Below are 26,647 nucleotides of genomic sequence, written 5' to 3' on the forward strand. Positions count from 1 at the left end.
GCAATTTCTACTCTAGCCTCCCTTAAGGTCTGGGGGAATATCTGGTCAGGCCCCGGAAACCTAAGTTTGCAGCAAGCCTCACCTTGTACGTTCTCGGCATCTTGGGCAGCACGGTTGCTCCGCTGCACCGCAGGATAGTCCACATCTGGCTTGGATCAGGTTGCACCCCTGCTGTCACGTGGATCCGGTAATTCTAATGGCATTAAGGAGAGGGAGAAAAAAAAATTTACTGGAACAAAATGGCGGACAAGTATCTTCTCTTCATTTGTTTACCATGGAACCAGCAAGCCCGGCATTCTGAAGGGAGCAATGCAAACCGATAAAATTAAGGAGAGGGGAAACAAGTTGTTTGCCATAAACAAATAAATGCTCCGTGTACACAATTCTTCATCATGCCTTACCACCAGATCCTTCCAGTACTTTCCTTCTCAATTTGTCCACGTTTATTACATAAGAAATGGGAGTGGGAGTCGGCCATCCGGCCCGTCCTACCATTCAACAAGATCACGGCCGATCTGATGATCATCTCCACCGACTTGCCTGTTCCCCATATCCCTTAATTCCTCGACGATGTAAAAATCTACCCAACCTCATCTTACTGAGGTCACCACCCAATGCTTCAACGGGCAACAAATTCCAAAGATTCCCCACCCTCTGGGAAAAACAGTTCCTCCTCATCACCGTCCTGAATCTACTCCCCTGAATCTTGAGGCGATGTCCCCTAGTTCTAGTCTCCCCCACTCATGTAATCAACTTGGCTACTTCTCTCTTATTTTCCATGTTTCTAATAAGATCCCCTCTTATTCCAAATTCCAGAGAGTACGGTCCCAGATGTCTCAATCTTTCCTCATCGGTTAACCCCCTGATCTCTGGAATCAAGCTGGTGATTCTCATCTACACTGCTTCCATAGCCAGGGCATCTTCCTCGAGACCAGAACTGCAAGCTGGATTCCAGCTTTGGCCTCACCAGTACCGGTTATTATCGGTCTGCACATATACAGTTTGGATGGAACAGCGTTTATGTGAACTGTGGAAAAACGCAACACTTAATAATCACAAATATACACAAAGATATAAATAAAAATAAATATTTTGGGATGATTTACTCAGTTCCAGGATCTCACAGACTGTGGGAAGAAGTTATTCCCCATCCTGGCGGTCCTAATTTTGATGCTTCTGCATCTCCTTCCTGATGGTAGTGGGTCAAAAAAGCTGTGTGCTGGAAGGAAAGGGTCCTCAATAATTCTCTGGGCTCTATTTATGCAGTGACCAAGTTTCATCCCCCTGGAATTTGCTCTGCTGCAGTTCTCTCTTCTAGATTAGCACACCCCCTGTGTAGTTCAACTTCTGCTTGGGTTAACATCCTCTCTTATGTCATGGCTGCCCTTCCTTCCCCCACCCCCCCCCCCCATCCCTCTGGCCCAGTTACCTCTCTCACCTGCAGCAGCGGCTGTTCCTTGGCTTTCTGGAGGGAGTCTTTGAGCTTAAAGTTGAAGTTCTGCTCCTGGTCGCGGTCATCCAACAGGAAGCTGCGGTAGGACAAGAAGTAACTATTCCTCCCACTCTTCTCCGGGATTACGATCCAGTAGGTTGATGGGAAAGGAAGAGCAAAATGAGAATACAAAATAGAATCAAACAAAATTCAACGCCAAGCAAAAGCCAGCGATTACTGAAGTTGTCTTTCCAAGGGGATTAGGTCAAGTATGATGACAAATTCAAGAAACTCTCAGATTTAATCTTGGTATGTAGCACAGTGGAAGTCTTAAAATCCAGACTGCTCTGGAATTGGGTCGGATTTTTGGACACCTCGTTTAAAATTCAAATGTAAGGAAAATAAAGAGATGAACAGGCAAATTTGGATTTGTTATCAACAGGACATTTTTCATATAAAATACAAAAAAAAATTGTTCGTTCAATTCTGCTATTTCTCTGCAACTGTGGAGCTTACACAGACACAAAAAGCCCGCTAATTTTTTTTTTAAGTTTGAGAGTTTCGAAAAGTCTGGATTCTCGGGTGGTCTGGATTTCTGGACTTTCGCTGCACTGAACTGTTCGTCGTCACACGTTTTGCATGCTATCCAGGCAGCTCAACCCGTATCCAAGTGCAGCAGGCGATGCAAAATGCAACAAGAAGTGCAGAATATACCATTCCAAATTCGCACTTTGTTAATGAGGGAGGTACGGCAATAGCAGGGAGTAAATGGTCCTCGAACCTGGTGGTGAGCATCTCCAAACTTGCACATCTTCAGCTCAACAGGAGGAAGGAGGGAAGTTACAGGGTGGGATGGGGCTTTGAAGTTCAATATATCCCCAACCTGCTGAAGAATCACAGCAGGTCAAGCAGCGTCTGTGGGGGGTGGGGGGTTGAAAGGTGACGTTAAAACTCAAATGTTTGCAGATGCAGTGATTGAAGTGAAAACAAAATATTGGAGAAACTCAGCAGGTCAAACCGATCTTTATATGGCAAAGATAAAGATACATAACCAATGCTTCGGGCCTGAGCCACTTATCAAGGCCTGAGCAATACCTTGACGAAGGGTTCAAGCCCGAAATCTTGGTTATGTATCTTTATCTTTGCGACATTAAAGTATGTTGTGTGACCTGTGGGGTTTCTACAGCACACTGGCTCCAGCATCTGCAGATTTTCTTGTTTCACTCTGTTAATGGGTTGACTGCTTTCCCAAGAGGTTTTGACAAAGCAGCATTCATTCACCTGGCTGGCCGTTGCCAAGGGAACAGTGAGGGTGGGAGGGCATTGTTCGTGGGCTGCTGAGTGATCAGTCCAGCTCACGTGGGTGCCTTTCTACGTCCACATCAGCCTTAATCCAAAGCACTCTGCGGGGATAGTTATCTCCTTTTGGAAAAGGCCCACGACTCCACACGGTCAGAGTGAAGCCATTGGTGCAAGGCCCTGATGAATGTCCCGTTCCCAAGACGGTCCCCGTGACGGTTCAGCACACACCATGGCCTGGGAGGATTTGCTTCCCAGAGGTGTGTGGAAGGAACAAGATCAAGTCAGAGCTTGGCGTTTTCCTCTGAGCTTTCATTCATTTCACAGCTGCTCAAACACGAGACGACAATATCAGAGGAGGCGGGCTGAGTGGTCGCCCAGAGGGGTAATGAAACTACTCACCTTCTTCAGCCATTCTGGAGTGACCACAGGGATGCCCCTGGCCACAGCACACAGGAACTTCACCGTGCGTCTGATCCGGTCTGTGACCAGGTGGGTGCTGTCATGCACGCACTCCACCACTTCGCCCCCCAGCAGCTCAATCACCTTCATCCCATCCTCATCAACCAGTCCTGTGAACATGACCTTAGAACAAAAAAAAAACCACAGTAAATACTGGAGAAACTTAGCCAGTCCCACACCATCCATAGGAGGTCAAGATTGCTTACGCTTCAGGGCTGAGCTTTTTTTCAAGGTACAGGCAAAAACCAGGCAGTCGTCTCAATAAAGACGGAGGAGAGAAAGGTGGAGGAATCAAGACCAGACAAGAAGGTGTAATTGGATAAGAAAGGTGAGAATTGACTTTGGCTCTGTGAGTGGAGACAGAGGGAAAAGGTGGGGGGGGGGGAGAAAGAGAGCGAGAGAGAGAAAATACTAAAGAATACAGGGGAATGAAGATAAGCAGGGAGAGGTTAAACGGAAACTAAAGGTCAACATTAATGCCATCCAGTTGGAGGGTGTCCAGATGGAAGATGAAGTGCTGTTCCTCCAGTTTGCAGATCTGACAGCGCCTGAGACCAGGACAGAGACGTCAGCAAGGAAATGGGATGGAGAAGTGAAACGGGTGGCCACTGGGAGATCCACGCTATTGCGGCGGACAGAGCCGAGGTACTCAACAAAGCAATATCCCAGTCTCTCCGATGCATGGAAGACCACAACAGGAGCACCGGATACAGTAGCGGACACCTGCAACCCATCCTGGACTCAAAACCTCATTAGTCAGGAAGGTGCAGCAGCAGTTTCTAAGGAGTTTCTGGAGGGCAAAACTACTGGCCCCCATCTTGATATTCTACAGTACAACTGAGCATCCTGTCTGGCTGTATCATTGTGTGGGATGGTAGCTGCAAAGTATTGGACCGAAAGTAAATACAAAGGTTCATCAAAACTGTGGTGAAGATCACCAAGGTCTCCCTTTCTTCTATTGACATTTACCAGAAGTGTTGCTTAACTAGGGCTTGAGGACTTATGGAGGACCCTTTCCATCCAGCACACAGTACCTTTGACCCACAACCATCAAGGAGGTGGTACAGGAGCATCAAAATCAGGACTGCCTGCCTGGGGAAATAGCTTCTTCCCGCAGGCTGAGACTGATGAACGATCTCCTGTTACCAAGTTTATCATCCTAAAATATTTATACATTTTAAAATTTAAATTCAGGCTGGTCTGGGATTGGGTCAGTCCGGATTTTCGTATTTTACGGATCCAGGACCTGTGGTGCTGATGCAATATGGGCATGCACTCAAAAGCCAAGTGTTGTTGAGAAGTCCGGATTCTTGGGTTGTCCGGATTTCAGCCGAGAGTTTCAGAAGTCTTGATTCATGGGTAGTCAGGATTTCTGGCATCTGAATTTTTGGTTTGACACTGTACATATTTATCTAGATATGAGATTATTATGCCTGCACCATGGTCTGGAGAAATGCTGCTTCATCGGGTTGAATGTGTTCAGTCAGATGATAGTGAACTTGTGTCCTGGACTGGACTGGCTTGACACCACTCTGTATCACATGCATATTAAATCTGGTGCGAGGTTTCCTCGGTATTTTTGACCAAGCTGGGTTCCAAATGTGCTAAGAAAATCATTCAGCAGCTGGTACTCACCTTTGGCATAGGCACACTCTCCGAGAGGGAGGCCCCAGAGGGGGAGGGGGAGAGCTGGCACGCCTGCCGACGGGTTTTAACCCGTGTTGACGTGTTGGCTCCCAACTCGCTGCCCGCTTCGCTCGATGCCCTGGAGCGCCGCGACCGTGCAGAGGATGATCCCCTCTCCTGCCCGTCCTCCTGAAGAGAAAGAGTGCAACTGCTTACATGGCAGGCGATCTGATGTGGATGGCTGGTAGTGCAGACCCGAGGGGCCATAGCACATTTAGGTTAAAGCCTGGCTTTCACCTCATGCAACATAAATGTCTTTTTATGGGAGAGGAGCATGGAAGAAACCAACAAAACATCAGAGGGAAGGGACCCCAAAAACTTTGCCTGGAGACTTTCATGTTTTACTCCCATAAACTTCAAGCAGAGTTCCAATTGGGCCATTGCCAATAATTTAAAAAAAGGTTGGGAATAGCTGGTTTAGAGAAACCAGAAGCTGGAATTCCGAACAGACTCCAAGCAGCACAGGCGTTAGTTAGTGTAGCGCTTGGTGCAACGCTGGCGACCTGGGAGATCAAATCCAGCGCTATCTGTAATGAAGTTGTACGTTCTCCCTGCACCTGCGAGGGTTTCGTTCCACCCTTCAAAACGTGGGGTTGCATGTGAATCGGTGCATTTGGACAGCACAGGCCTCATGGGCTGCAAGGGCTCGTTACCGTGCTGCATGTCGAAACTTAAATAATTAATTTGAACAACGATCTGGTGGGGCTCAGCAGACCAGGGAGAGAAATGGACAGTCGATGTTTCAGGTCGGGACTCCAATTCAAGACCAAGGTGGGGAGGGGAGTTAGCAAGCAAAAAGAAAAAAGGTGGGGATGTGGAGATAGCCAGGGATGAACTAAGAAGTGATGGGATACAATTAGTGTGTCAGAGGTTGAACGGACTTACAGGTAGGGACGAGACCACTGGGAGGTGGGGGTTGCACGAAGCGCTATGCCAACCAGGCCGCCCAAATTATATGCGATTATTATGTGGCTCCACCATGATCTGGAGAAATGTTGCTTCATCAGGTTGTATGTGTACAGTCAAGACGATAGTGAACTTGCATCCTGGACTGGACTGGCTTGACACCACTCTGTATCACATGCATATAAAATGTGGTACGAGGTTTCCTCGGTGTTTTTGACCAAGCTGGGCTCCAATCGTACCAAGAAAATCATTCAGCAGCTGGTACTCACCTTCGACATAGACACACTCTCTGAGAGGGAGGCCCCAGAGGGGGAGGGGGAGAGCTGGCACGCCTGCCGACGGGTTTTAACCCGCGTTGACGTGCTGGTTCCCTTCTCGCTTCCCGCTTGACTTGCCACCCTGGAGCGCCGCGACTGTCCCGAGGATGACCCAGTCTCCTGCCCGTCCTCCTGAAGAGAGAAAGAACAAACTACTCACACTGCAGGCGATCTGACGTGAATGGGCAGTAGTGTACACCAGCCATTCTTAACATAAATGTCTTTTTATGTTGTCAGTGGGAGAGGAGGACGGAAGAAACCAACAAAACATCACAGGGCAGGGACCCCAAAAACTTTGCCTGGAGACTTTCATGTTTCACTCCCACAAATTTCGAGTAGAGTCCCAATTGGGCCATTGCCAATAAAAAAAAAGGTTGGGAATGGCTGGTTTAGAGAAACCAGAAGCTGACATTGCTGGAATTCTGAAAAGACCCGGAGCAGCATGGGCGTTGGTTAGCGTTGCGCTTGGTGCATCGCTGTTACAACGCCAGAGACCCAGGATCAAATCCAGCACTGTAAGGACTTTGTACATTCTCCCTGCACCTGCGAGGGCTTCCTCCCACCCTTCAAAGCGGGGGGGTTGCATGTGAATTGGTGCATTTGGACAGCACAGGCCTCATGGGCTACAAGGGCCCGTTACCGTGCTGCATGTCGAAACTTAAATAAATAATTACATTGAACAACGATCTGGTGGGACTCAGCAGACCAGGGACAGTCAATGTTTCAGGTCAGGACCAAAGTGGGGAGGGGAGTTAACAAGCAGGTGGGGTGGTGTGGGGCGGGGTGGGAAGGACTTAGAGATGATGGGTTACAATTAACGGTGTTAGAGGTGAAATGGCGAGACCACTGGGAGGAAAGGGGGCACTGGAAATGGGCTGGGGAAATGGGGAAGGCTCCCAGATCATATCCAGAGCTCAGGTTGCCAATTATTTGAACTGGAGTCTGTGTGGGACTTAAATGAGGAACCTAAAACCACTCACAATTCTCCAAGTGAGGACTCACCAGTGCCTGGTGGAGCTCGTACATTCTATTCCCCTTGAAATTAACGTAGTGTTGCATTTGCCTTCTTCACCCACCATCTCAATTTGAAAGTTCACCTTCAGGCCGTCCTGCACGAGGACTCCCTTTGCATCTGGGTATTTTCAATTATCTCCCCATTTTAAAATTAGCCTGAATATTTATTTTTTTCTCTCCCTGGCAATGCATTCCAGGCACCCACTACTCTGTGTTCAATACCTACCCAATGTGAGATTATGCCACAGGAGAACTTGCACAGAAAAATAATTTAAAATCTGTACCGCAATTTGAGAGAATCCAACAGCACAAAACATTCTACATAAATTCAAGGGGTCTGCACCAGGAAACCTGGGCTATTTTGACCCAAATGAAAATCCTCATCCATCAACTACTTGACACCTTTCATTAGACCTGAACTAATCCAGATGCAGCCAAGTAACGTCAGGCATTGATGTTACAGAGAAAGTTTAGAACTTTTCCCTTCCGGAGTGTAGAAGAATGATGCAAGGTTTGATAGAGGTATACAAAATTATGGGGGGGGGGGGGGGGGTAAGGATAGAGTAAATGCAAGCATGCCTTTTTCCACAGAGGTTAGGTAAGGCAAGAACAAAAGGATGTGGGTTAAGAGTGAAAGGAGAGATATTTAGCAGGATCATCTTCTTCCAAGAGTGTGGAACAAGCCACCAGCTGAAGTAGCAAATCCGGGCTTAATTCTGATGTTTATGAAAAATTTGTATCGGTTCATGGTAATGGAGCGTTATGGCCCAGGGGCAAGTCAATCTGACTTGGCAAAATAATAGTTTGGCACTGTCCAGATGGACCAATGGACTTGTTTTTGTTCTGTAGGTCCAAGCAGGATGTCTTCAACAACTTAAAAGGTTCAAAGCACTTCAAGATCTATACGCAATTTGCATGGAATCCACCCCACACGCAGCATCTTTCAGCTGCTCTTATCGGGGAAGAGATCCAGGATCAGAGACAGCACCACCAGGCTGAGGAGTGGCTTCCCATTGGCAGTGAGAATGCGGAACGAGCAAAGGAACCGCTCGCACTGACCCTCATATTCCAGAAACAACATGTATATATTTTGTATAGATGAGTACTTCTCCTGCATGTGGATGGTTTTACACCGATGACCAGATATCGCCATTTCATTGGGTTGCCCTTGTGCATTCAGATGACAAACTTGACTTGAGAGCTGCAGAACTGTTCTGGCACAGGAGTTAGCCATTCAGTACATACCAAGTGGGCAAATCCCGTCTGTCCCACTCCGCTGGAGGATTGGGCAGCAGCATCGGGGGGGAGGGGAGGTTAACCTCCCGAAAGATTGAATTAAGCTTCCAGGACATCACCAGCTGGTCAAATCTTCTCAGTTAAATAAGAAACTCTGCAGATGCTGTGATTGTAAGTGCAATGCACAAGATTGCTGGAGAAACTCAGCAGGTCACCCGACAAAGGGTTCAGCCTGAAGTGTTGGTGACTTTGGTTTCCTAAAGATGCTGTGCGACCTGCTGAGTTTCTCCAGCACACTTGTGCATTTTAACGTTAAATTTAGACGTGCAGCATGGTAACAAGCCCTTTCGATTCGTGTTGCCCAATTATACCAATAAGACCGACAACCCTAGTACGTTTAAGGATGGGAGAAACCCAGAGCCCCCCAGGGGAAACCCTCACAGACATGGGTGGGGGGTAATATACGAATTCCTTACCGACAGCGCCAGATTTGAACCCAGGCCACTGGTGCCACAACAGCGAGGCACTAGCATGCCGCTCCATGCACTGTGCATCTTTTTTGCTTTGGGGTGATGATGGATAGCATGAGGGAGAAGGGAAATTGAGGGATGGGATGGAGCGGGGAGGGAGAGGGCTGACAACGTCACTGACCTGCGAGCTGACATCTCTGCCTGTCGCAGGCCGTTTTTTGGGAGGGCTCTCACTTTCTGGCCGGTTCTGTGGGTCTGCCACAGATCTCCGCTTGGCTCTGGCCTTGGGGGCAATCAGAGGGCTTTGCTGGGGAGAACCAAGGTGATCATTTCCGGTGGTCTGCAAGGAGTTCCTCTGCCTGCCTTTGCCTCTCCTGGGTCTGGCTGGCGTCTGCTTCATCTCCAGCTCCACTGCTAACATAGCCTTTGCAGACGTCTCCTCCACTTTCCCTTGGGCACTCGGTTTCTGGGTCCTTGTCCTACGAGTGCACCGGACGTTTTCTCTGGCCTCCCGGCTCCGGTCCTCTCCACTACCAACCAAGCCAGAGCTGCACTGCCGGCTGTGTTCCTGGGGGACGACCACATCCCCCCAGCTCCCGTCACTGGACTTCAGTTCGGCAGCTCTCGATTTCCTGCTGCTGCGCCTCACGCCTGCCCGGCTGTTCTCGTCAGTACCAGGGTCAAATGCTTCCTCCCCAGGCTCTTGACACTCCAGCGAGCCCTGGGATTTCACCCCCTCCATCTCCTGCTGACAGGACACCCTCTCTCTCGCGCTCAGTGCCTCGCTCAGGCCTGTGGCTGCAGGAGCTTCCTCACAGTCCCCTCCCTCGTCCCTTGGAGGGGTATTGGCAGGGAAAGGGGCCAGGTCAGCTGCAGCCAGCACCAGGGCTGCTCCAGCCTCAGCCACTCGCTCCACCTCAACGGCCTGCTCACGTCCTAGTGAGGCCTGGATCTCTACGTCAGCTTCTGGCCTCTCCAGCCCTTGGGCCTCCAGCCCATCCAGCTCTCGGGGCTCCGGCCCCTCCAACAGCATGCTCCCAGTCATATCGGTCTCTGCTTCTGTGATGCTCTCCTCCCCAGGGCTACCTGAGGAAATTGGTGATTAGGTTCAGTCCACAGGTCAATGCTGCTGGCCGCTTAAAGACAAGAGCCCCCTACACTCTTCGCACAGGATCCCCAATCCCCCATCGAACACAACTGCTCAGAATCAGATCCTTCAGCCCATCTAGTCTGCCTTGTTCCATCATACTACACCCAGTCCTCCTTCCTCCATATCCCACCCATTCACGTACCTATCCAAATTTTTCGTATATGTCAAAATGTGGGCAGCCCGGTTGGCATAGCAGTTAGCACAACGCTGTTATAGCGCCAGCGACTCGGGCTTGAGTCCAGTACTGTTTGTGTGGGTTTCCTACCTCCATTCTAGGGGGTGCAAGTCAATTGGGCGGCTCGGGCTCATGGGCTGGAAGGGACTGTTACTGTGCTGTATGACTACATTTAAAATGCAGCCCACATTCACCCCTTCAGCTGGCAGCTCTTTCCACACCCCCACTACTCCCTGCATGAAGTAGTTCGCCCTTTATATCTCACCGATCCCCCGTGGAAAAAGCTAACTTGCATTTACTTTATCTATATCCCCCATAAATTTCTATACCTTTATCAAATCTCCACCAATCCTGAAATCCAGGAAATACCCTGGTAAATCTTCTCTGTGCTCCTTCATTCCTCCTTTCCCGCATTGTTCCCATCTGCCCATCATCCGGTTCCACTCATCACCCTTCTTCCTTAATCCAATTCGGCCCAGAGTTTTGTTTTATTTTAAATTTAATTTCGGCACGGTAACAGGTCCTTCCAGCACATGCAGCCAAAATGCACCAATCAACCTACCAATTTTGTGGGTGCTCAAGATGGCAGCACCTGTGCTCACCGGCAGCTTTGGGAAGTTGCAGAGTCCGGGGAGTAACGGATCCCAGAGCAGGGCACCAGAAACGGGGAGACAACCCCCTCCACTTGAGGAGAAGCAGAGGGTGGTGACCACGGCAGCAGGCTGAGGGATCCGCACGGGTTGCGGGCGACTAGCTCATGGGAGCCAGGTATCGGGACTGGAAGCTGAGAGGGTGCGGCGGGCAAGAAGGACCTCACAGGCACAGAAGGTTTGGATCTGGAGCTCGTGTTGCCGACTAAGTGAACAGGAGTCTGAGAGGCTGGAAGCAAATCTGTCTCTGAAGGGACTTTTTTGCTTCTTTCTCTCTAAGAGGCGCTAGGTGCCACTAATGGCGACCCTTTGTCTACCTTACGGCAAGCAGAAGGCAATTTTGTGTGATATTACATGTTCGGTACTATTACAAGGAATTTCGGGTCATTGTAAGAGTACAGAACATGTACTCTTCAGCAGCTCAGCCTTTGCATTTTTGCACATCTCACTCGTTCAGTCGGGTTATTTGGGCAGCAGTAACTCAGCCAGTAACGCTGCACCCTGGGTCACTTGGCATTTCCAACTGCGGTTCAGAATCCACTGCACTGCCAGTGGCGCTGACGTTTTTAATTTTTAAACTTGAATTTAAACATACAGCACGGTAACAAGCCCTTCAGGCCCACCTACACCAAACTGATCTACAACTCCAGAATGTTTTTGGAAGGTGGGAGGAAGCCCTCGTAGATACGGGGAGAGCGCACAAACTCTTTACAGAGAGCACGGGATCCAGGTTGCCGGCGCTATAACAGCTTTGCACTAACTGTGCCAACTTCTGTTGTCCCGGCTAATATTTATCCCACAACCAGTCACTGAATAACCAAATCACTGGCACTTTTCCCCCTCCCAACATTCTGTGGGATCCTGCTGTGCAGGTCAGCTGCAAGGCACAGGTCGGAAGCATAAAACAATATGGCCCACCGCGTCTGCACTATCCACCATGCCAATCTAAACTAATTCCATCTGTCTGGACATGGTGCACATCTCTCTGCCCCCTGCTCATTCCGTCTATCTAAATTTCTCCTAACACTGGTATTGAATTCTGTATAGATATAAAAAAAAAACACCTCCAAATCTGCGTTAAACTGTCTCCCGCTGACCTCACCCTCTAGGATTTGACATTTCAACCCAAAGAGGAAGATCTACCTTATCTGTGCCTCTCCTGGGTTTACGCACTTCCCCGAGCCTCCAACACCGTTACTGATGGCCTGTTATTTTGCTGTACGTCTAAGGGGAGGCACGGTTAGCATAACGCTGTTACAGCGCCAGTGACCAGGGCTGTACGTTCTCCCCATGTCTGTGCGAGTTTCCTCTGGATGTTCCTACCACTGTTCAAAAAGTACTGGGGCTGTAGGTCAATTAGGTGTAATGGGGAGTAGGGTATGTGTTCGTTGGCTGGAAGGGCCTGTTACCTTGCTGTATGTCTACATTTAAAAATTTAAATTTAAAATACTCCAGCTAAAACAATCCAGGCTCGTTCAACCTCTCCTGTACGTTCCAATCTAGGGTTAGGAAGTGAGAGAGAAGGAGAGACATAGAAATCGGTTCCAGAGGGACAAGCTGGCAAACTTTGGAAGGCTGCCTGATCAAAGGAGAAGACAGACGGTCTGAAAGGTGACCTGAAAAAAAGAGGATCATCTGGAGAACCCTGAATGGGACAAGTTTTGTCAGCAAGACTGATTGAGAAGGAATCAGTTGTGGATGTCCTGAAAATAATTCTGTGTTTTAAAATGTTTGTGTGTAAGCTGCTCTAACAATTCCTCCCAAACCACCTCTAAATACTCTGTCACAGGGGGGGCATGTGTTTGTGGGCTGGAAGGGCCTGTTACCTTGCTGTATGTCTAAGTCTAAAACAATCCAGGCTTGTTCAACATTTCGTATACGTTTTAATCTAGGCAACTCCTCCAAAACACACCTGATGTGCAACATTGTCAGATCATTCCAATTCTCTTCCTTACCTGTTGCTTCACCAAGTTGTCTTCTGTGATCAGAATCCGAAGCGAAGGCCTCTGAGAAAAAAAAATAACAAATTCAGTGCACTGACACAAAGACCAGCCAAGATTGTGCACATCAACTGGCCCAGCTTCACTGATTTTATGTAGAAACTACAGGAACAGAAGGTATCTGGTGTGGTGATCACACCTCAGCAGCTGATGTGCCAATTCATGGTCACAAAAGGAGCTGTATTAGCTGTTCACTCCATCGACTGCCTTGGTTGTGAAAAGTGCTATACAAATATAGTACAGTCCCCATTATCCGGCACCTATGGGGATCGTGGATGTCAGATATGCGAATTTTGCAGTTGACCGAGACTCATTCTTTCAAAGCCTAACTAATACTGGCAAAGCGTTCAATGCAATGCCTTTACGGCACCAGCAATCAGGACCGGTGTTCAAATCCCGCGCTGTCCGCAAGGAGTTTGTACGTTCTTTCTGTGTCTGCACGGATTTTCCCTAGGGCCTCCCATCCTTCAAAGCGTACTGGGGTAATAGGTTAATTGAGTGTAAATTGGGCAGCACGGACCTGTAGGCCAATATGGCCCATTACCGTCCTGTATGTATGTCTAACAAATGTCCAAATATACCTGCATTAAGAATACAGTTTAAAAGACAAAAGGTAAATTTGAAACAAATCAGTATTTTAGCCTTTATGTAAAGGACACAAGGTAATTCCTGAAACTTACAAAATTTAAATTCGAACCCCAGTCACTGGCACTGTAACAGCATGGCGCTAGCCGCTACGCTAATCCTGCCACCATCAGAATTAACCCCCTCCCCCAAATTTACAGATAACGCCTTACTAACACAGGTATACCTAATGCTAATAAAGACTCTTACCAGGAAGGGATAGGGAGATTCTTGGGGTGAGTTACCCCAGCAGCGTCAGCCAATTCTTCACCCTGGTGCTGCCTTTTCATTCCAACACAACTTTATTGAAATTTTGTTCACATAACTGCTGTGGGCAGGGCATGACTGGGGCTGAAAGTCTCAACATCGCAGCTACCATCTCCCTCCATATACTATCCCCACCCTGACTACCTGGCTCACCTCTACACAGGTCTCCCAGTCAAGCCCTCAGCGCAACTTTCTTGCACTAACAACCCAACTTATTTCCATGCAAGTGTTCCGGTCAGACCCTACGCACCTTCCTCACGCTGATGGCCCAGCACACTTCCACACCAGTGTCCCGGTTAGGACCTCGGCACACATTCTTCACACTGACAACCCGACTCACCTCCACGCAAGTGTCCCGGTCAGGGGCTAGGCAACCTCTACCACCTTCCTCACGCTGACAATCTGGCTCACCTCTGCACAGGTGGCAAGAGCATCGAGGGACATTGCTACGTCAGCAGGGAAAACCTGCACGTGTCCAGCTCTTCCACGGGGTCCATCCAACTGGACATTTATTTGAAAATCTATTTATTTATTTCCTTGATTCCCACTTGTAATGGAAGATTCTAACCTGTTTTTTTTTAAATTTGCAGCTCTTGGTTTTGCAAGCAGAATCAGCAGACTTAAGCTAAATTCCACCGAGGGACCAGAGGTGCTGTTATCTGAAGAAAGGACATCTGTGTACCAAGAACATTTAATCTTCCTGCTTGTTTTGGTCACAGACTGTCAGAGGTCTAGCCTTGATGCATAATAAACCATTGTATTCAAAGTGATAAGCTGAAAATTATGTTATATGTTAGAAGCCTAACATGCTAGCTCGCTCGCTTATCTTTCTTGCTGTGCTGGAAATGGGTGCTTTGGTAAGCAGTTTTTGGGTAATATAAGCCATGGTCCCGCTGCTGAAGTTAGAGACTCGCCGAGAGGTGGCAACATCTCTCAGCAAGAAGAACTTCTAGAGTCCAGCCAACGTCCTGGTCAGGGGAGGTGGGGAAGCTGCTACCGGCGCCCTGACAACATACTACAAGTGTGCAGTCGTTGCCTCGCTTCGGCAGTTGGGACCAGTCCAAGCGTTGATATGTATAGTTGGGAAGGGCTTGCATATTGTAGTGTGAAATCAGCTTTAGAATTTGTAATAAACATTTGTATAATCTGAACTGCTCTCGCTGTGTGTGTCTATTTTCTTTCGGTTGCTCAAACACTGTGACCAATCTAAAACGAACAAAGTGAGAGGTACAAGTTTACCCAAGACACCACTCCCCCTCAATTGATTAAATTCTGGATTATGGGGATTTTTACTGTACAAGCCTTCTCCTGTTATATCACCTTTCACAGCAAAAAAAATGCCATTGAAAATGAGAGCCCATTCAGATTGATATCACGACAAGCTCTGGACCACCAGATCATCCTAGTCGGATTATCAATGGTGCGTGGTTTGTGTTTCATGGTAAAACTAACAAAATGCAGCTGTTACACCACCCTGCAGCTCTTACATAGTAGCAAGTACATCTTCACAATGTCCAAACACTGACTACATGGTTTGCAGTGACAAAGGGTCAAAATAAATGGGCAGGATCAGCAAGTGGGAAGAGGATTACTTCTTCGTCTGCCACCTAGGTTACAGTTGCTCGCATACAAGCCGTATTCCTCTGTTTAATATTCAACCACCAGGCGTCATGCTGACTTGCCAGCAGCCTGTTGAATTACAGTCAAGGACAAATGCTTCCCTCAGGCTGCACCTGTTCCTCTCCCTGTACCGTTTGGAAACTGCATTCTGGGGCCCATCCCCTTGCTTTGCTTTCCCTTGGCGCGGAAGGGCGCCGGCCAGCTCAGTGCAGGCATACGATTGGGAACAGCAAGCTTCCTGGTTTGACTGCAGCCACGTTCAAACACTGCACTTGAAAAAAAAATCAATGGGGCCAATCTTTTGCCGTTGTGAGATTTCACCTCTCCTGCCTGCTCCCAACCAGCAGCTGAGACTTGGGGGAACTGAAAGCCTCAATATTCGGGGAGTAGGCTTAAGGTGGAGATGAGGAGGGGCTGCTTCTTCCGGAGAATTTTGTGGAATTCACTGCCCAAGGAAGCAGTAGAAACTGTCTCACTGAATGTACTAGAGTGAGAGAAAGGAATTTTTTTTTTTTTAAATAAAGAGTATAGGAATTGAGAGCCACATGGAACAGGCGGGAAAGTGGAGCTGAATCCACAGCCAGATCAGCCGTGGATCAACAGGAGCAGGATCGACAGACCAGATGCCACTACTGCTCCTAATTCTCATCTCCTCACACTTCCTATGTTTATATGCTCATCTTCCTTATATCTTCAAACCCGCACCCCACCCCCCCACTATTTTGGGCACTTGATTATTCATAACTAATTCTCCACCACAACTAGCTCTGATCGGAGACATTTAATCTCCTTCTCTCACACACACATGGCAGTTCTTTCCCTTGCCGTTTGGTGGGACTGTTGAGCTTTTATTTAATTAAAGCGAGCTACCAGGATAATCCATTCAGTCGAAAGAGAGCTGATTCATTGTCTCCTCGAAGATGATGATTCTCCACCACGCACCCCAAACTCCAACCTGACAAGAGCTGCTAAAATGATTCATCACGATCGCAAGCTGTTGACGCACAAACGAGAGGGTCCACATTGCCCAGCATACAAAAAGGAAATGTAACCTTCCAGTTACAACTCAAGGGAGCTACAAAGGTACATTGTTAGAGACAGCCCATTTTTCATAGAAAATTTTTTTTTTTTTTTTTAAAAGATTACTAAATCTCGATCGCTGCTGTTCATAACAGAGTGTGTTTGAGAATTGAAGGAACCATGTTTAATCATTGATTTCTGACATGGTAGAGGAAATAGGATGGGTTGCTAAAATTCCTGCAAAGTACAACTCTTTGGTTTGGTGACACAAGTTCTGACTGTTACAAGGAAAAGATCAGATTAGACCAGCCATTCTCAACAGGGGACACAACCAACACTGCTCCCTCACTACCATCCGGGGGCCCAAACAGTCCTTCCAAGTAAACAAACCTTCACGTGTGAATCTACAGGGGTCATCTACTGCATCCAGTGCTCCCGTTGTGGCCTCCTCTACTTCGGAGAGAATTGGTCACATACTGGGAGATCGCTTTGCTGAGAACCTCAGCTCTGTCTGCCACAGTAGCATGGATCTCCCAGTGGCCATCCATTTCAATTCCCTGCCCAATTCCCTTGCCGACATCCCTGTCCACGATCTCATGCACTGCCAGACTGAGACCACCCGCAAACTGGAGGAACAACACCTCATCTTCCATCTGGGCACCCTCCAACTGGATGGCATTAATATCAACTTCTGATTTCTGTTAAGAACCACCCCCCCACTCCCCTCCACACACCTTCTTCCCCTCTAGTTCTGTGTGTCTCCCTGGCTACTTCTTCGACAGAGCCAAAATCATTCTCTCCTTTCCTCATCGTATCCAATACAACACACATGTCAAACTCTGGCCCGCGGCCCAAATTATATTTGGCCCGCAAGATCATATCAAAAATATATTAGAGGTGGCCCACTGGCCGCCGCGCCAGTATAGCGCATGCACAGTAACCGCTGTGTCCCAGGGTGAGAGAGAGAGAGAGAAAAATCCTGGTCCTTGAAAAGTAGTGGTGGGTGGTTTTATAAACACGCTGTCGTGTCCCCCTGCCCACCCCCCCCACCGCAGCGCGGCCTGGCCGGTGTCAGGGGAAGCCAAGGCCGCTTCCCAGCGCCCGCAACCCCAGTGGCACAGCGTTTCTTGGAGCTGCAGATGGAGTCGGGACGCTGGAGGTAAGATTGGGGCTCCCCGCCGGGCGATGGGGGCGCCGGCCACCGGCCGCCCTGCGCCTTCCCACCGGACCAGTGGCGGGTGCCTGGAGTACACGTGGAGAGTGAGGCTGGTTGGGCAGGTAGGGTGGAACCCCCCACCCCCGCCAATCTCGGTAGTGGCGTAGGCTTCGGCCCTTTGACTCTACCTCGTGAAAACCCAACATTGGAGAAACTCACGGATTAAACCGTATCCTTTTTCCAGCAGAGAGGTACCTGACAATGTTTGGCCCTTGATCCCCCTCATCAATGTATGAGCGAAAGTCTGTGGTTCTCGTAAAAACACCAGAAGGGAGAAACTCAGCAGGTCAAAGGGGGGTCCGAGAGAAACTCAGCAGGTCAAGGGGGAGGGGTCCGGGAGAAACTCAGAAGGTCAAGGGGGGTCCGGGAGAAACTCAGCAGGTCAAGGGAGGTCCGGGAGAAACTCAACAGGTCAAGGGGGGTCCGGGAGAAACTTAGCAGGTCAAGGGGGGTCCGGGAGAAACTCAGCAGGTCAAGGGGGGGTCCGGGAGAAGCTCAGGGGGGGCCTGACCTCGCCAGGACCGTTGCCCACTCCCCCTCCCTGCCGCAGGCCGACCCGCGACTCACGGTGACGGGGCCGCTGATCCGCCGAGATGCCACCCTGCAGCGAGAGCCGATGCCCCTGCACTGTCGTTGTCCAACCCGATCGCCCGCAAACCCCGCCCTCCCGCACACAGGCCTGAGTAAGGATTATGAACTTTAATCTCAGGATAAAACGATCTTCCAATAGTTTCATGTCACAGTGATAAATATATTCCTGGTTAAAAATTGTCCTGCACCTGGATACAAGCTCATTAGGCATAAAACTTGAAAAGTGTGTAAATCAAAGGATATCTGTACCAATGGAAAAAGGGCATGGCAAATAACCCTGCTAGAATTCATGCCCACAATCAGTCACCCATTTGATTGCTTCAGGAATCATATTATTCTCCCATATTCTCAATAGCCCTCAGATTTTACTATTCGACAGCACACTAGCAACATTTGACAAATCCTCTAGAGAAATGTTAAACTTTTTCTTATCCAAAACTATTATTAAACATTTATTTTAATAAGAAAAAGTTTAACATTACATATGTTGAAAGAGAAAACATGCAGATGTTGTTGAAAATTTTCAATAAATACTTAGTTCGGCCCTCGACTTAGTCCAAGTTTTTAATTTTGGCCCTCCGTGAATTTGAGTTTGACACCCCTGCAATACAAGATAAATATTTTTTTTCTAATTTTTATGTAGTCAGTAGGAGAGAAATTCAGAAGAAACCAAAACTTGACTGCTTCATGGGGAAGGGGGCCCATAAACATAGAAAAATAGATGCAGGAGAGACCATTTGGCCCTTCAAGCCTACACCGCCATTCAATATGATCATGGCTGATCAGTACCCGGTTCCTGCCTTCTCCCCATACCCCCGGTCCCCTTAGCCATAAAGGCCAAATCTAACCTACTCTTAATTATTGACAAGGAACCGGCCTCAACTACTTCCTGTGGCAAAGAATTCCACACATTTACCACTCTCTGAGAGAAGGAAGTTTTCCTCATCTCAGTCCTAAAAAACTTTCCTCTTATCCTTGAACTGGGACCCCTGGTTCTGGTTTTTCCCAGCATTGGAAACAACCTTCCTGCGTCTAGTCTGTCTAAAGCCTTAAGAATTTTATATGTTTCAATCTTCTAAATTCCAGAGAATACAAGTCAAGTCTATCCAACCTTTCTTCATATGCAAGTCCTTCCATCCCTGGTATCATTCTCGTGAATCTTCTCTGCACCTCCTCCTTGGCAAGGATGTCCTTCCTCAGAAAAGGAAAACTACGCGCAGTACTCCAGGTGTGGTCTCACCAAGACCCTGTACAGCTGTAGCAGGATCTCTGTACTCCTGTACTCAAATCCTCTTGCTATGAACGCCAACATACCTTTCGCCCTCCTCACCACCTGCTGCACCTGTACGCCCACTTTCAATGACTGATGCAGAGCAACACCCAAGTCTCGCTGATCTCCCCTTTTCCTAAACAGATACCATTTAGATAATAGTCCTCTTTCCTGTTCTTACCTCCGAAGTGGAGAACCTCGCATTTACCCGCATTATATTGCATCTGCCACGTATTGGCCCACTCGCCTAACTTGTCCAAATCACTCTGCACCCTCCTAGCGTCCTCAACACAGTCAACTCTGCTACCCAACTTTGTGTCGTCTGCAAATTTTAAGATATTGCTATCTATTCCCACATTGAGCAGAATCCTAGGCGGAACCATAGCCAAAAAAAAAGGTTGAGAACAGCTGGATTAGATAGACCTCCCTGTCAATGAAATAGAAAACCCATGGAGGCAGAGAGAGGAAATATTGTGGGAGCTGAACTAAGAAATTCTGGTGATGTACCAGGTGTCATCTTTCCTTGGAACACCAAACTCACAAGACACTGTGCCCCGCGGATTAGGTTACACCATTAATGAGTAGATACTTCAAAACTGACACAACACACAAGGCCTGGGTTCAACCCTAACCTTGAGTGGTGTCCGAGTATCCAGTACCAAACGCTAGGAGACAAGTTTATTGTCAGGTATCGGAACCAGGTATTCAAGAAGGTCCTGAAGGCAAGAAGGGCTCTCGAAGGGCCTTGGGCGGTGGAGGCTTCCTGTTCGTAACAGAGGTCTGGATCTGTAGCTCGGGATGAAACAGGACTCTGTGCGGCTACAAAGAGGCTGTGGCAGTGCTTGAGGCAAATCCACGGAGACTCAGTGAATCTGAAGGGAATCTATTGCTTTGGTTTCTCATTGTTGGAGACGCCGGGCAATGTTCGCAGCAACTTTTTGTTTGCCTTATGGCAGAGCAAAGCTGACGAATTTTGTGCATGTTAAATTTCTTTGTATGATAAGGGAATCTTGATGCAAAAAATGCAATGCTGGAGAAACTCAGCAGGTCAAACAGTGCAAGTTATATAGCAGGGGTGGCCAACCTTTTAATTTTTAATTTAGACATACAACATGGTAACAGGCTATTTCAGCCCACAAGTCCCTGCCACCCAATTTACCTACATACATCCCCTGCATGGACTCGTGGGCCAAATTAGCCTGTTACCATGCTGTATGTCTAAATTAAAAATTAAAAGGTTGGCCATCCCTGTTATATAGCAAAAACAGAGATACATAACCAACATTTCACCCAAAATCAAGGGACCTTGATAACGTTGGTTATCTTTATTAATACCTTAGTGAAGGGAAACACGAAGATACATAACTGATATTTTGGGCTTGAACCCTTCATCAAGGAAGGAGCAAGATGTAGTGGGGTGGGGGGAGGTGCACAGTCCCACAGGCAGGAGGTAATAGGTGGATAAGGGCACACCAGCACACTGGGAGGTGGGGGTGGTGCTCTGTGGGTGGAGACGGAAGGAGCTGAAGGAAAGGTGACAAGAATGGGGAAGAAAGGGAAAACGGGGTCCAGCAGAGACCGGAGGGCGACGCAAATGCCATCCAGATGGAGATGGCCCAGATGGAAAAATTAGGAGTTGCTCCCCCAATTTACGGGTGGCCTTGGTTTTGCAACGCACGAGGCCATGGACGGACATGTTGGCGCTGGGATGAGATGCAGAACGAAAATGGTTGGCCTCAGAGATCCGCGTTACTGATGCAGACAGAGCGAAGATGATCTTGAATGTAGGCAGATACAATGCGCAGACACACTGAAATGCTTACTTGCTGCAACCATGCTGGTGTGCAAGAATCGCCAACAACAACAGTATTAATTAAATGACCATAATATGCCATGATAGAAAGATAATAAATATATTCACAGATGCAGTTAATCCAAAATAATTTTCAATAATACCTACAATATTTTAATCCTACAAAAATATTCCGCTCCTACGTGGGCCTCACCCATACCGCCTGAGTGTATTTGACAAGCCCACGTCTAACCCTGAGAGCATTCATCAGCTAAGGGCACACATTTGCATCTTACCTTGGCATGGCTCTCTGCTAAAAACTGAAGTCGGGAGGATGAAGGGCTGCGTGGCATCTTCTTCCAGGCTGTGCGCTGTTACAGGCTCACCTGTGGAGGGCGCAAATGCAACACGATTGAACACAGTCCACATTTGACAAGGTGCGCGCGACTCGCATTCATCAACGTGCCAGGCAGTTGAAGGCAAGAGAGCCCCCCCCCCGATCCAACGCATATTTGGAACTCACTGAGAAAGATACCGGGGCAAATGCCATGGAAGCACTGCCTGAGAGAGTGGGTGGAGCTGGGTTGCATTTAAAAACTGTGTAGATAAGGGCATTAAGGTTAGTGCAACACTATTTAGGCGCCAGTGACCTGGGTTCCAATGCGGCGCTGTCTGAGTTTGCGTGTTCTCCCGGTGTCTGCATGGGTTTCCTCTGGATGCTCCATTTTCCTCCCACCCTTAAAAATGTACAGGGTTCATGGTCGACGTACAGAAACAGATTGGAGGTCAATCCACAAGATCACTGGAATCTCCCTCACCCCCCATCAACTGGGATCATTGTCTAAAGAGGGCATGCAAAATCATTGAAGATTTCTTCCCCCCTGCACGCAGAATCGTTCAGCTTCTCTCATCGGGAAAGAGATACAGAAGGTATCAGAGGCAACACCTCAAGGGTGAGGAACAGCTTCCTCCCATGTTAAAACACAATGCTGGAGAAATTCAGCAGATCAAGCAATGTCCTTTATATTGCAAAGGGAAAAAATGCACACCAACATTTCAAGTTTGAGCCCTTCATCAAGGTATTGGAAATTGTCAGCAGGCGTCCAAACAAAATAATTGGGGTGGGGGGGGGGGGGGAGAAGAGGGGTGGTCACAAAGGCAGGAGAAGGGAGGAAGGGGACAGCAGAGATCAAGGGGAGGAGGGATGGCAAGGTGAAGGGAGGGAGGGAGGAGAACTGGAAAGAGAAGAGGGGAGGGGGAAGAGAAGAGACTAACAGAAACCAGAAAAGTATTTTAACACCATCTGGTTGGAGAGTGCCCAGATGGAAAAATCAGTTTCTTCTCGTGGGCAGTGAGAATGCTGAATGATCAAAGGAACTGCTCACACTAACCATCCGAGACTCTCATATTCCAGAAACATTTATTTATTTGTATCCAAGAAGACTTGTCCTGCATATGTATTGTTGGTCTGTATGTATGTTAGGTCTGGTTGTGCGTCTGCGTGTTTTGCACCGAGGACTGGAGAACGTGGTTTCAGCAAGTTGCATTTGTATAATCAGATGATAAGAAACCTGAAATTGTATTTTTAAATATCAAAATCGTAACCAACATGCCAAGTAGTTCAATAACATACCCGACTGCTGAATCTTAAATTCACACCAAGCCCTTGATTGCTCAGACAATAGCCATTCAATAAGCTCGTAGCTAATCCATGAACCAGTTCTGCGTCCGATCTAAAGCTCCAGATAGAAGGCGAAACTAATTACTGACACAACACGCTGTTCCTGTTTGCAACAGTGGGCCATAAAACCGTCAAACTTTCCCTCGTGGTAGTTAATGGACAGAGTAGATGTGGCGAGGATGTTTCCCGGGGTAAGGGGGGAGTCTGGGACAACTTCAGGATAAATTTAAAACAGATATGTGGGAAAAATTATTTTGCAAGAGTCTGTGGAACTTGTTGCCACAGATGGCTGTGGAAGCGAGGTCATTGGGTTTAAGGCAGAGATTGACAGGTATTTGATCAAGGTTACGGGGAGTGGGAGGATGGATCAGCTCATGATGGAGCGAAGAAGCAGATTCAATAGGCCGAATTCTGCTCCTATAGTTTGAAATCTTGTTTTATCAGGGGACCTGGACATTTCGTAGCTGATACAAGAGACCAAATCCTACACCCTTCAAAAAAAAAATGATGCAATGGATTCCCACAAGGACATTGATGGGGAGGATCAGCAAGTGATTTGACCACAAGAGGGAATAATTGCAACTGAGGGGATATACCAGTCTTGCTGATGGCTCTTTCTCCTATTCAACCAACCTCAATGGGATCAATTTTTGCTGAAACCGATTACCGTACTTACTTGTGCAAAAGGTGCTGCCATGTAAACATCGACCCCTTATTTTAGGCCCCAAATTTTCCACATAAAACTGGTATCTGCCACCTATGACGTATCAATTTTAAACTTGAGTACTTTTTACCCTATTGATTTTCCATAGTTTTTTTTGGCAAGTTGCTTGAATTCCAAATACTATAACCACATGTAAAAGTGGAACCACCTCCCCCACCAACTATTTTTGACCCAGACTGCTCTACCATCAAAGTTCCCAATGCCTCAGCCCCTGCTACCCGCCCATCGGAGCTCCCGACACCTCAAAAACAGGTACTATATTCAAAAGTACTATCCCTGTAATAGACAAGTGCATAAATTTAATGTTTAAAACATGCTCCACAAAATTCAACTTTTATACAAGTATATATGGTAATTTGATACTACAAAGGGATGCAGGACAGTTACCTACATGGCTCTAGTCTCGACAATGGGCCACAGAACAGTGAGATAAGCTGACAGCTCCAATACCAATTCTGAGTCACTGCTATGCCATAAGATGTGTTGCACTGATGAGATACAAAGGTCCCTTGTGCTCCCTGGAGTAAATGTGAAACAAAAATTCCCGAGGCAATGCTCGAGGGGCATCGACAGACCAAATGATGCAAAGCAGGCTCACCCCCCCCCCCACCCACCCCGCCGCCATTGAGGTTGGGTGAGAAAAGAACTAGAGGGCATGGGTTGATGCTACAAGATGAGATACTTGAAGGGAACACAAGGGGGAACCTTCACATAGTGAGTGATGAGATTGTGGAACGAGCTGGGAGGTGTATGGAGGGGCATTGTCCAGGTGTCGGTAAACGGCATGAAGCAAAATAATAGTATGGCATGGACCAGATGGGCCAAATGACCTGTTTCTGTTCAGGGTCTACATTTGGGCAGCCAAGATAGGAAAATGCAGACACTCCTGAGGCGCATAAAATCTTCCCGTACCTCTCCTGAAGCCGCTGACCAGCTCACCAGATTTTTTAAAATTTAAATATACAGCACAGTAACAGGTTTTTGGCCCACGACCCTGCGTCACTCAATTAACCTACAACCTGGCATGTTTTGAAGGGTGGGAGGAAACCAGAGCACCCAGACGAAACCCACTCAGGCACAGGGACAAACTTCTGACCGATGGCGCGGGATTCAAACCTGGGTCGCTGGCATTGTAAGAGTTGCACTACCTGCTTTGCTAACCGTGCCATCCGTTCTACACCTATACCAGGCTAGAACGTCGGCTACTCTTTATTTCCATCGGATGAAGCATGACCTGCTGAGTTTCTCCAGCCTGTTTTGTGTACTGCACTCGACCTCAGTATCTGCAGACTCTGTTTAACACCAGTTCTACAATGGGCCTTCAGCTCCACTGCTGTCTCTTCTAAAAGCCTGCCTGTGAGGGGAAATACGGTAGAGGTTTAATCCTCATCGGAGCTGCTCTCGAGTCTTTGCTGCTGGGTAAAAACAGAATAACCAGAAAAAAATGATAGGAAAGCACGAACCAGGTGTTGTCCACTTTTCTTCCGCTGCTGTTTCATCCTGCGTGCTTGAAACAGACAGCACAAAGCACTGGGTTGGTTGAAGAGCGTAAAAGTCATTCATATCTGCATTAAAATATAAAGCATCACTCATTAAATTAATAACTGGCATCTACCAACGACACCAATTACATAAAATTACAACGTGGAACCTATTCAGCCCATCTTTTAGGTAACAGAACTAATGCTCCAATGAGTATCCTCCCCCTTCAATGTCCTACAAACCTTTAGGCCCCGAATCTAACAAAAGGCGGCAGCAGAATAAAATAAAATCCTTCAACCACAAGGAGGCAAACAGAGCCTCGTAGTGAGCAGTGGGAACGCAAAGCTGTTGGGCAGCAGGTGAGGAGGACAAGGGAAATCCGGCCTGGTTGCATCTCAGGGAGGAAAGGGCCAGGACGGATGAGCAGGGGGGTGGGGGGGGGGGGGGGAAGGAGGAAGAAGAAATGCAGGTGAGTTGACGGCAGTAGAGGGGGGAAAAGGAGGCATCACGGATGTTCTGGAACAGAAGACCTCATCCTGGGAGTAGATGTGATATAGACAGCAGAGAAAGAAAGAATACTTGGAGAAGACAGGGTGGGAAGAGATGTAGTTGAGATTTCTTATTGAGGACATGGGCCTGGTAGTGATTCAAGCTACTGATTGTCAGGAACTAAGTTTATATTATCTGACCCTTGTATTTTGATTTGTATCCTCAATTTGCAATTTTCATGTTGTGTTTACGAAAAAGTGATCAGAAGCAGGAATCCAGACAGGGAGGTCCTGCCTACTGCAAAGGTGAAGAGGCCGTAAAGCACACACCGTAAACGCTGGAGGAACTCAGCCAGTAAAGATATTACCGACGTTTTGGGCCTGAACCCTTCAAGGTAGAAGGCAAAAGCAGGCAGATGTCTCAATAAAGGCAGAGAGAAAGGTAGAAGAATGGGATAGGGAGGAGTCCAAACCAACAAAGTGTTAATGGAGATTACAGGAAAGGGAGAGAGGTCTCCAAGTCTGTGCCCAGTGTCTCTGATCCAGTGAAGATGCTCCTGGAATACTGTATGCCATTCTAGACTTCTTACTTAGATATGACTCACTTTAGAGGAGGATCACCAGATTGATTCCGGATATTAAGAAGTTAGCTTACGAGGAAATTTTGAGTGGTCTGGGACTAAACTAAATGGGAGTATGGACCCCACTGGCAGGTGAGACGAGAACTTGGGGACAATGCCTTAAGGTTCTTGGGAGCAGATTTAAGCCAGATGGCAAGGAACTGGTTCTCCAAGAGAAAAATAAATTTCTGGAATTCACTACCAAATGGAGTAGAGGCTGTCTCATTGAATGTATTTAAGACAAGGAGAGATAGATTTTAGAATATTAGGTGAATTAAGGGTTATGGAGAACAGGTGGACAAGTGGAGCTGAGACCACCACATGGAATCAGCCATGATCTTGTTGAATAGTGGAGCGTACTCAACAGGGCTCACGTTCACTCCCTCAGGATTAGATACCCCTTTTGCATAAATGATTACAGCCAGGTATTATCCACCTTTCAGATGCTGTGTGAA

General features: G+C 47.7%; 1 protein-coding gene across 8 annotated transcripts in view; it reads right to left on the reverse strand.

The window, feature by feature from the left end:
- The window catches only part of mdc1 (mediator of DNA damage checkpoint 1), a 74,198-nt gene that overhangs the window by 22,886 nt on the left and 24,665 nt on the right, over positions 1–26,647 (reverse strand). For 7 of the 8 annotated variants that reach the window (XR_011351914.1, XR_011351915.1, XR_011351913.1 and 4 more), the window contains 9 exons: positions 25,066–25,167; positions 21,494–21,583; positions 12,753–12,803; positions 9,004–9,908; positions 6,055–6,234; positions 4,829–5,008; positions 3,134–3,316; positions 1,439–1,564; positions 83–193 (listed from right to left, as the gene is read on the reverse strand). Coding sequence is in view for 5 of the 8 variants with exons in the window: in XM_069919524.1 (XP_069775625.1) it covers positions 83–193; positions 1,439–1,564; positions 3,134–3,316; positions 4,829–5,008; positions 6,055–6,234; positions 9,004–9,908; positions 12,753–12,803; positions 21,494–21,583; positions 25,066–25,167 (1,928 nt within the window). In the remaining 3 variants the exon portion in view is untranslated. The remainder of the gene's footprint in view (positions 1–82; positions 194–1,438; positions 1,565–3,133; positions 3,317–4,828; positions 5,009–6,054; positions 6,235–9,003; positions 9,909–12,752; positions 12,804–21,493; positions 21,584–25,065; positions 25,168–26,647) is intronic. The other variant, XM_069919523.1, reaches the window with a different exon arrangement.

The sequence above is a fragment of the Narcine bancroftii genome, chromosome 2, assembly GCF_036971445.1.
Source record: "Narcine bancroftii isolate sNarBan1 chromosome 2, sNarBan1.hap1, whole genome shotgun sequence".
Taxonomy (NCBI): Eukaryota; Metazoa; Chordata; class Chondrichthyes; order Torpediniformes; family Narcinidae; genus Narcine; species Narcine bancroftii.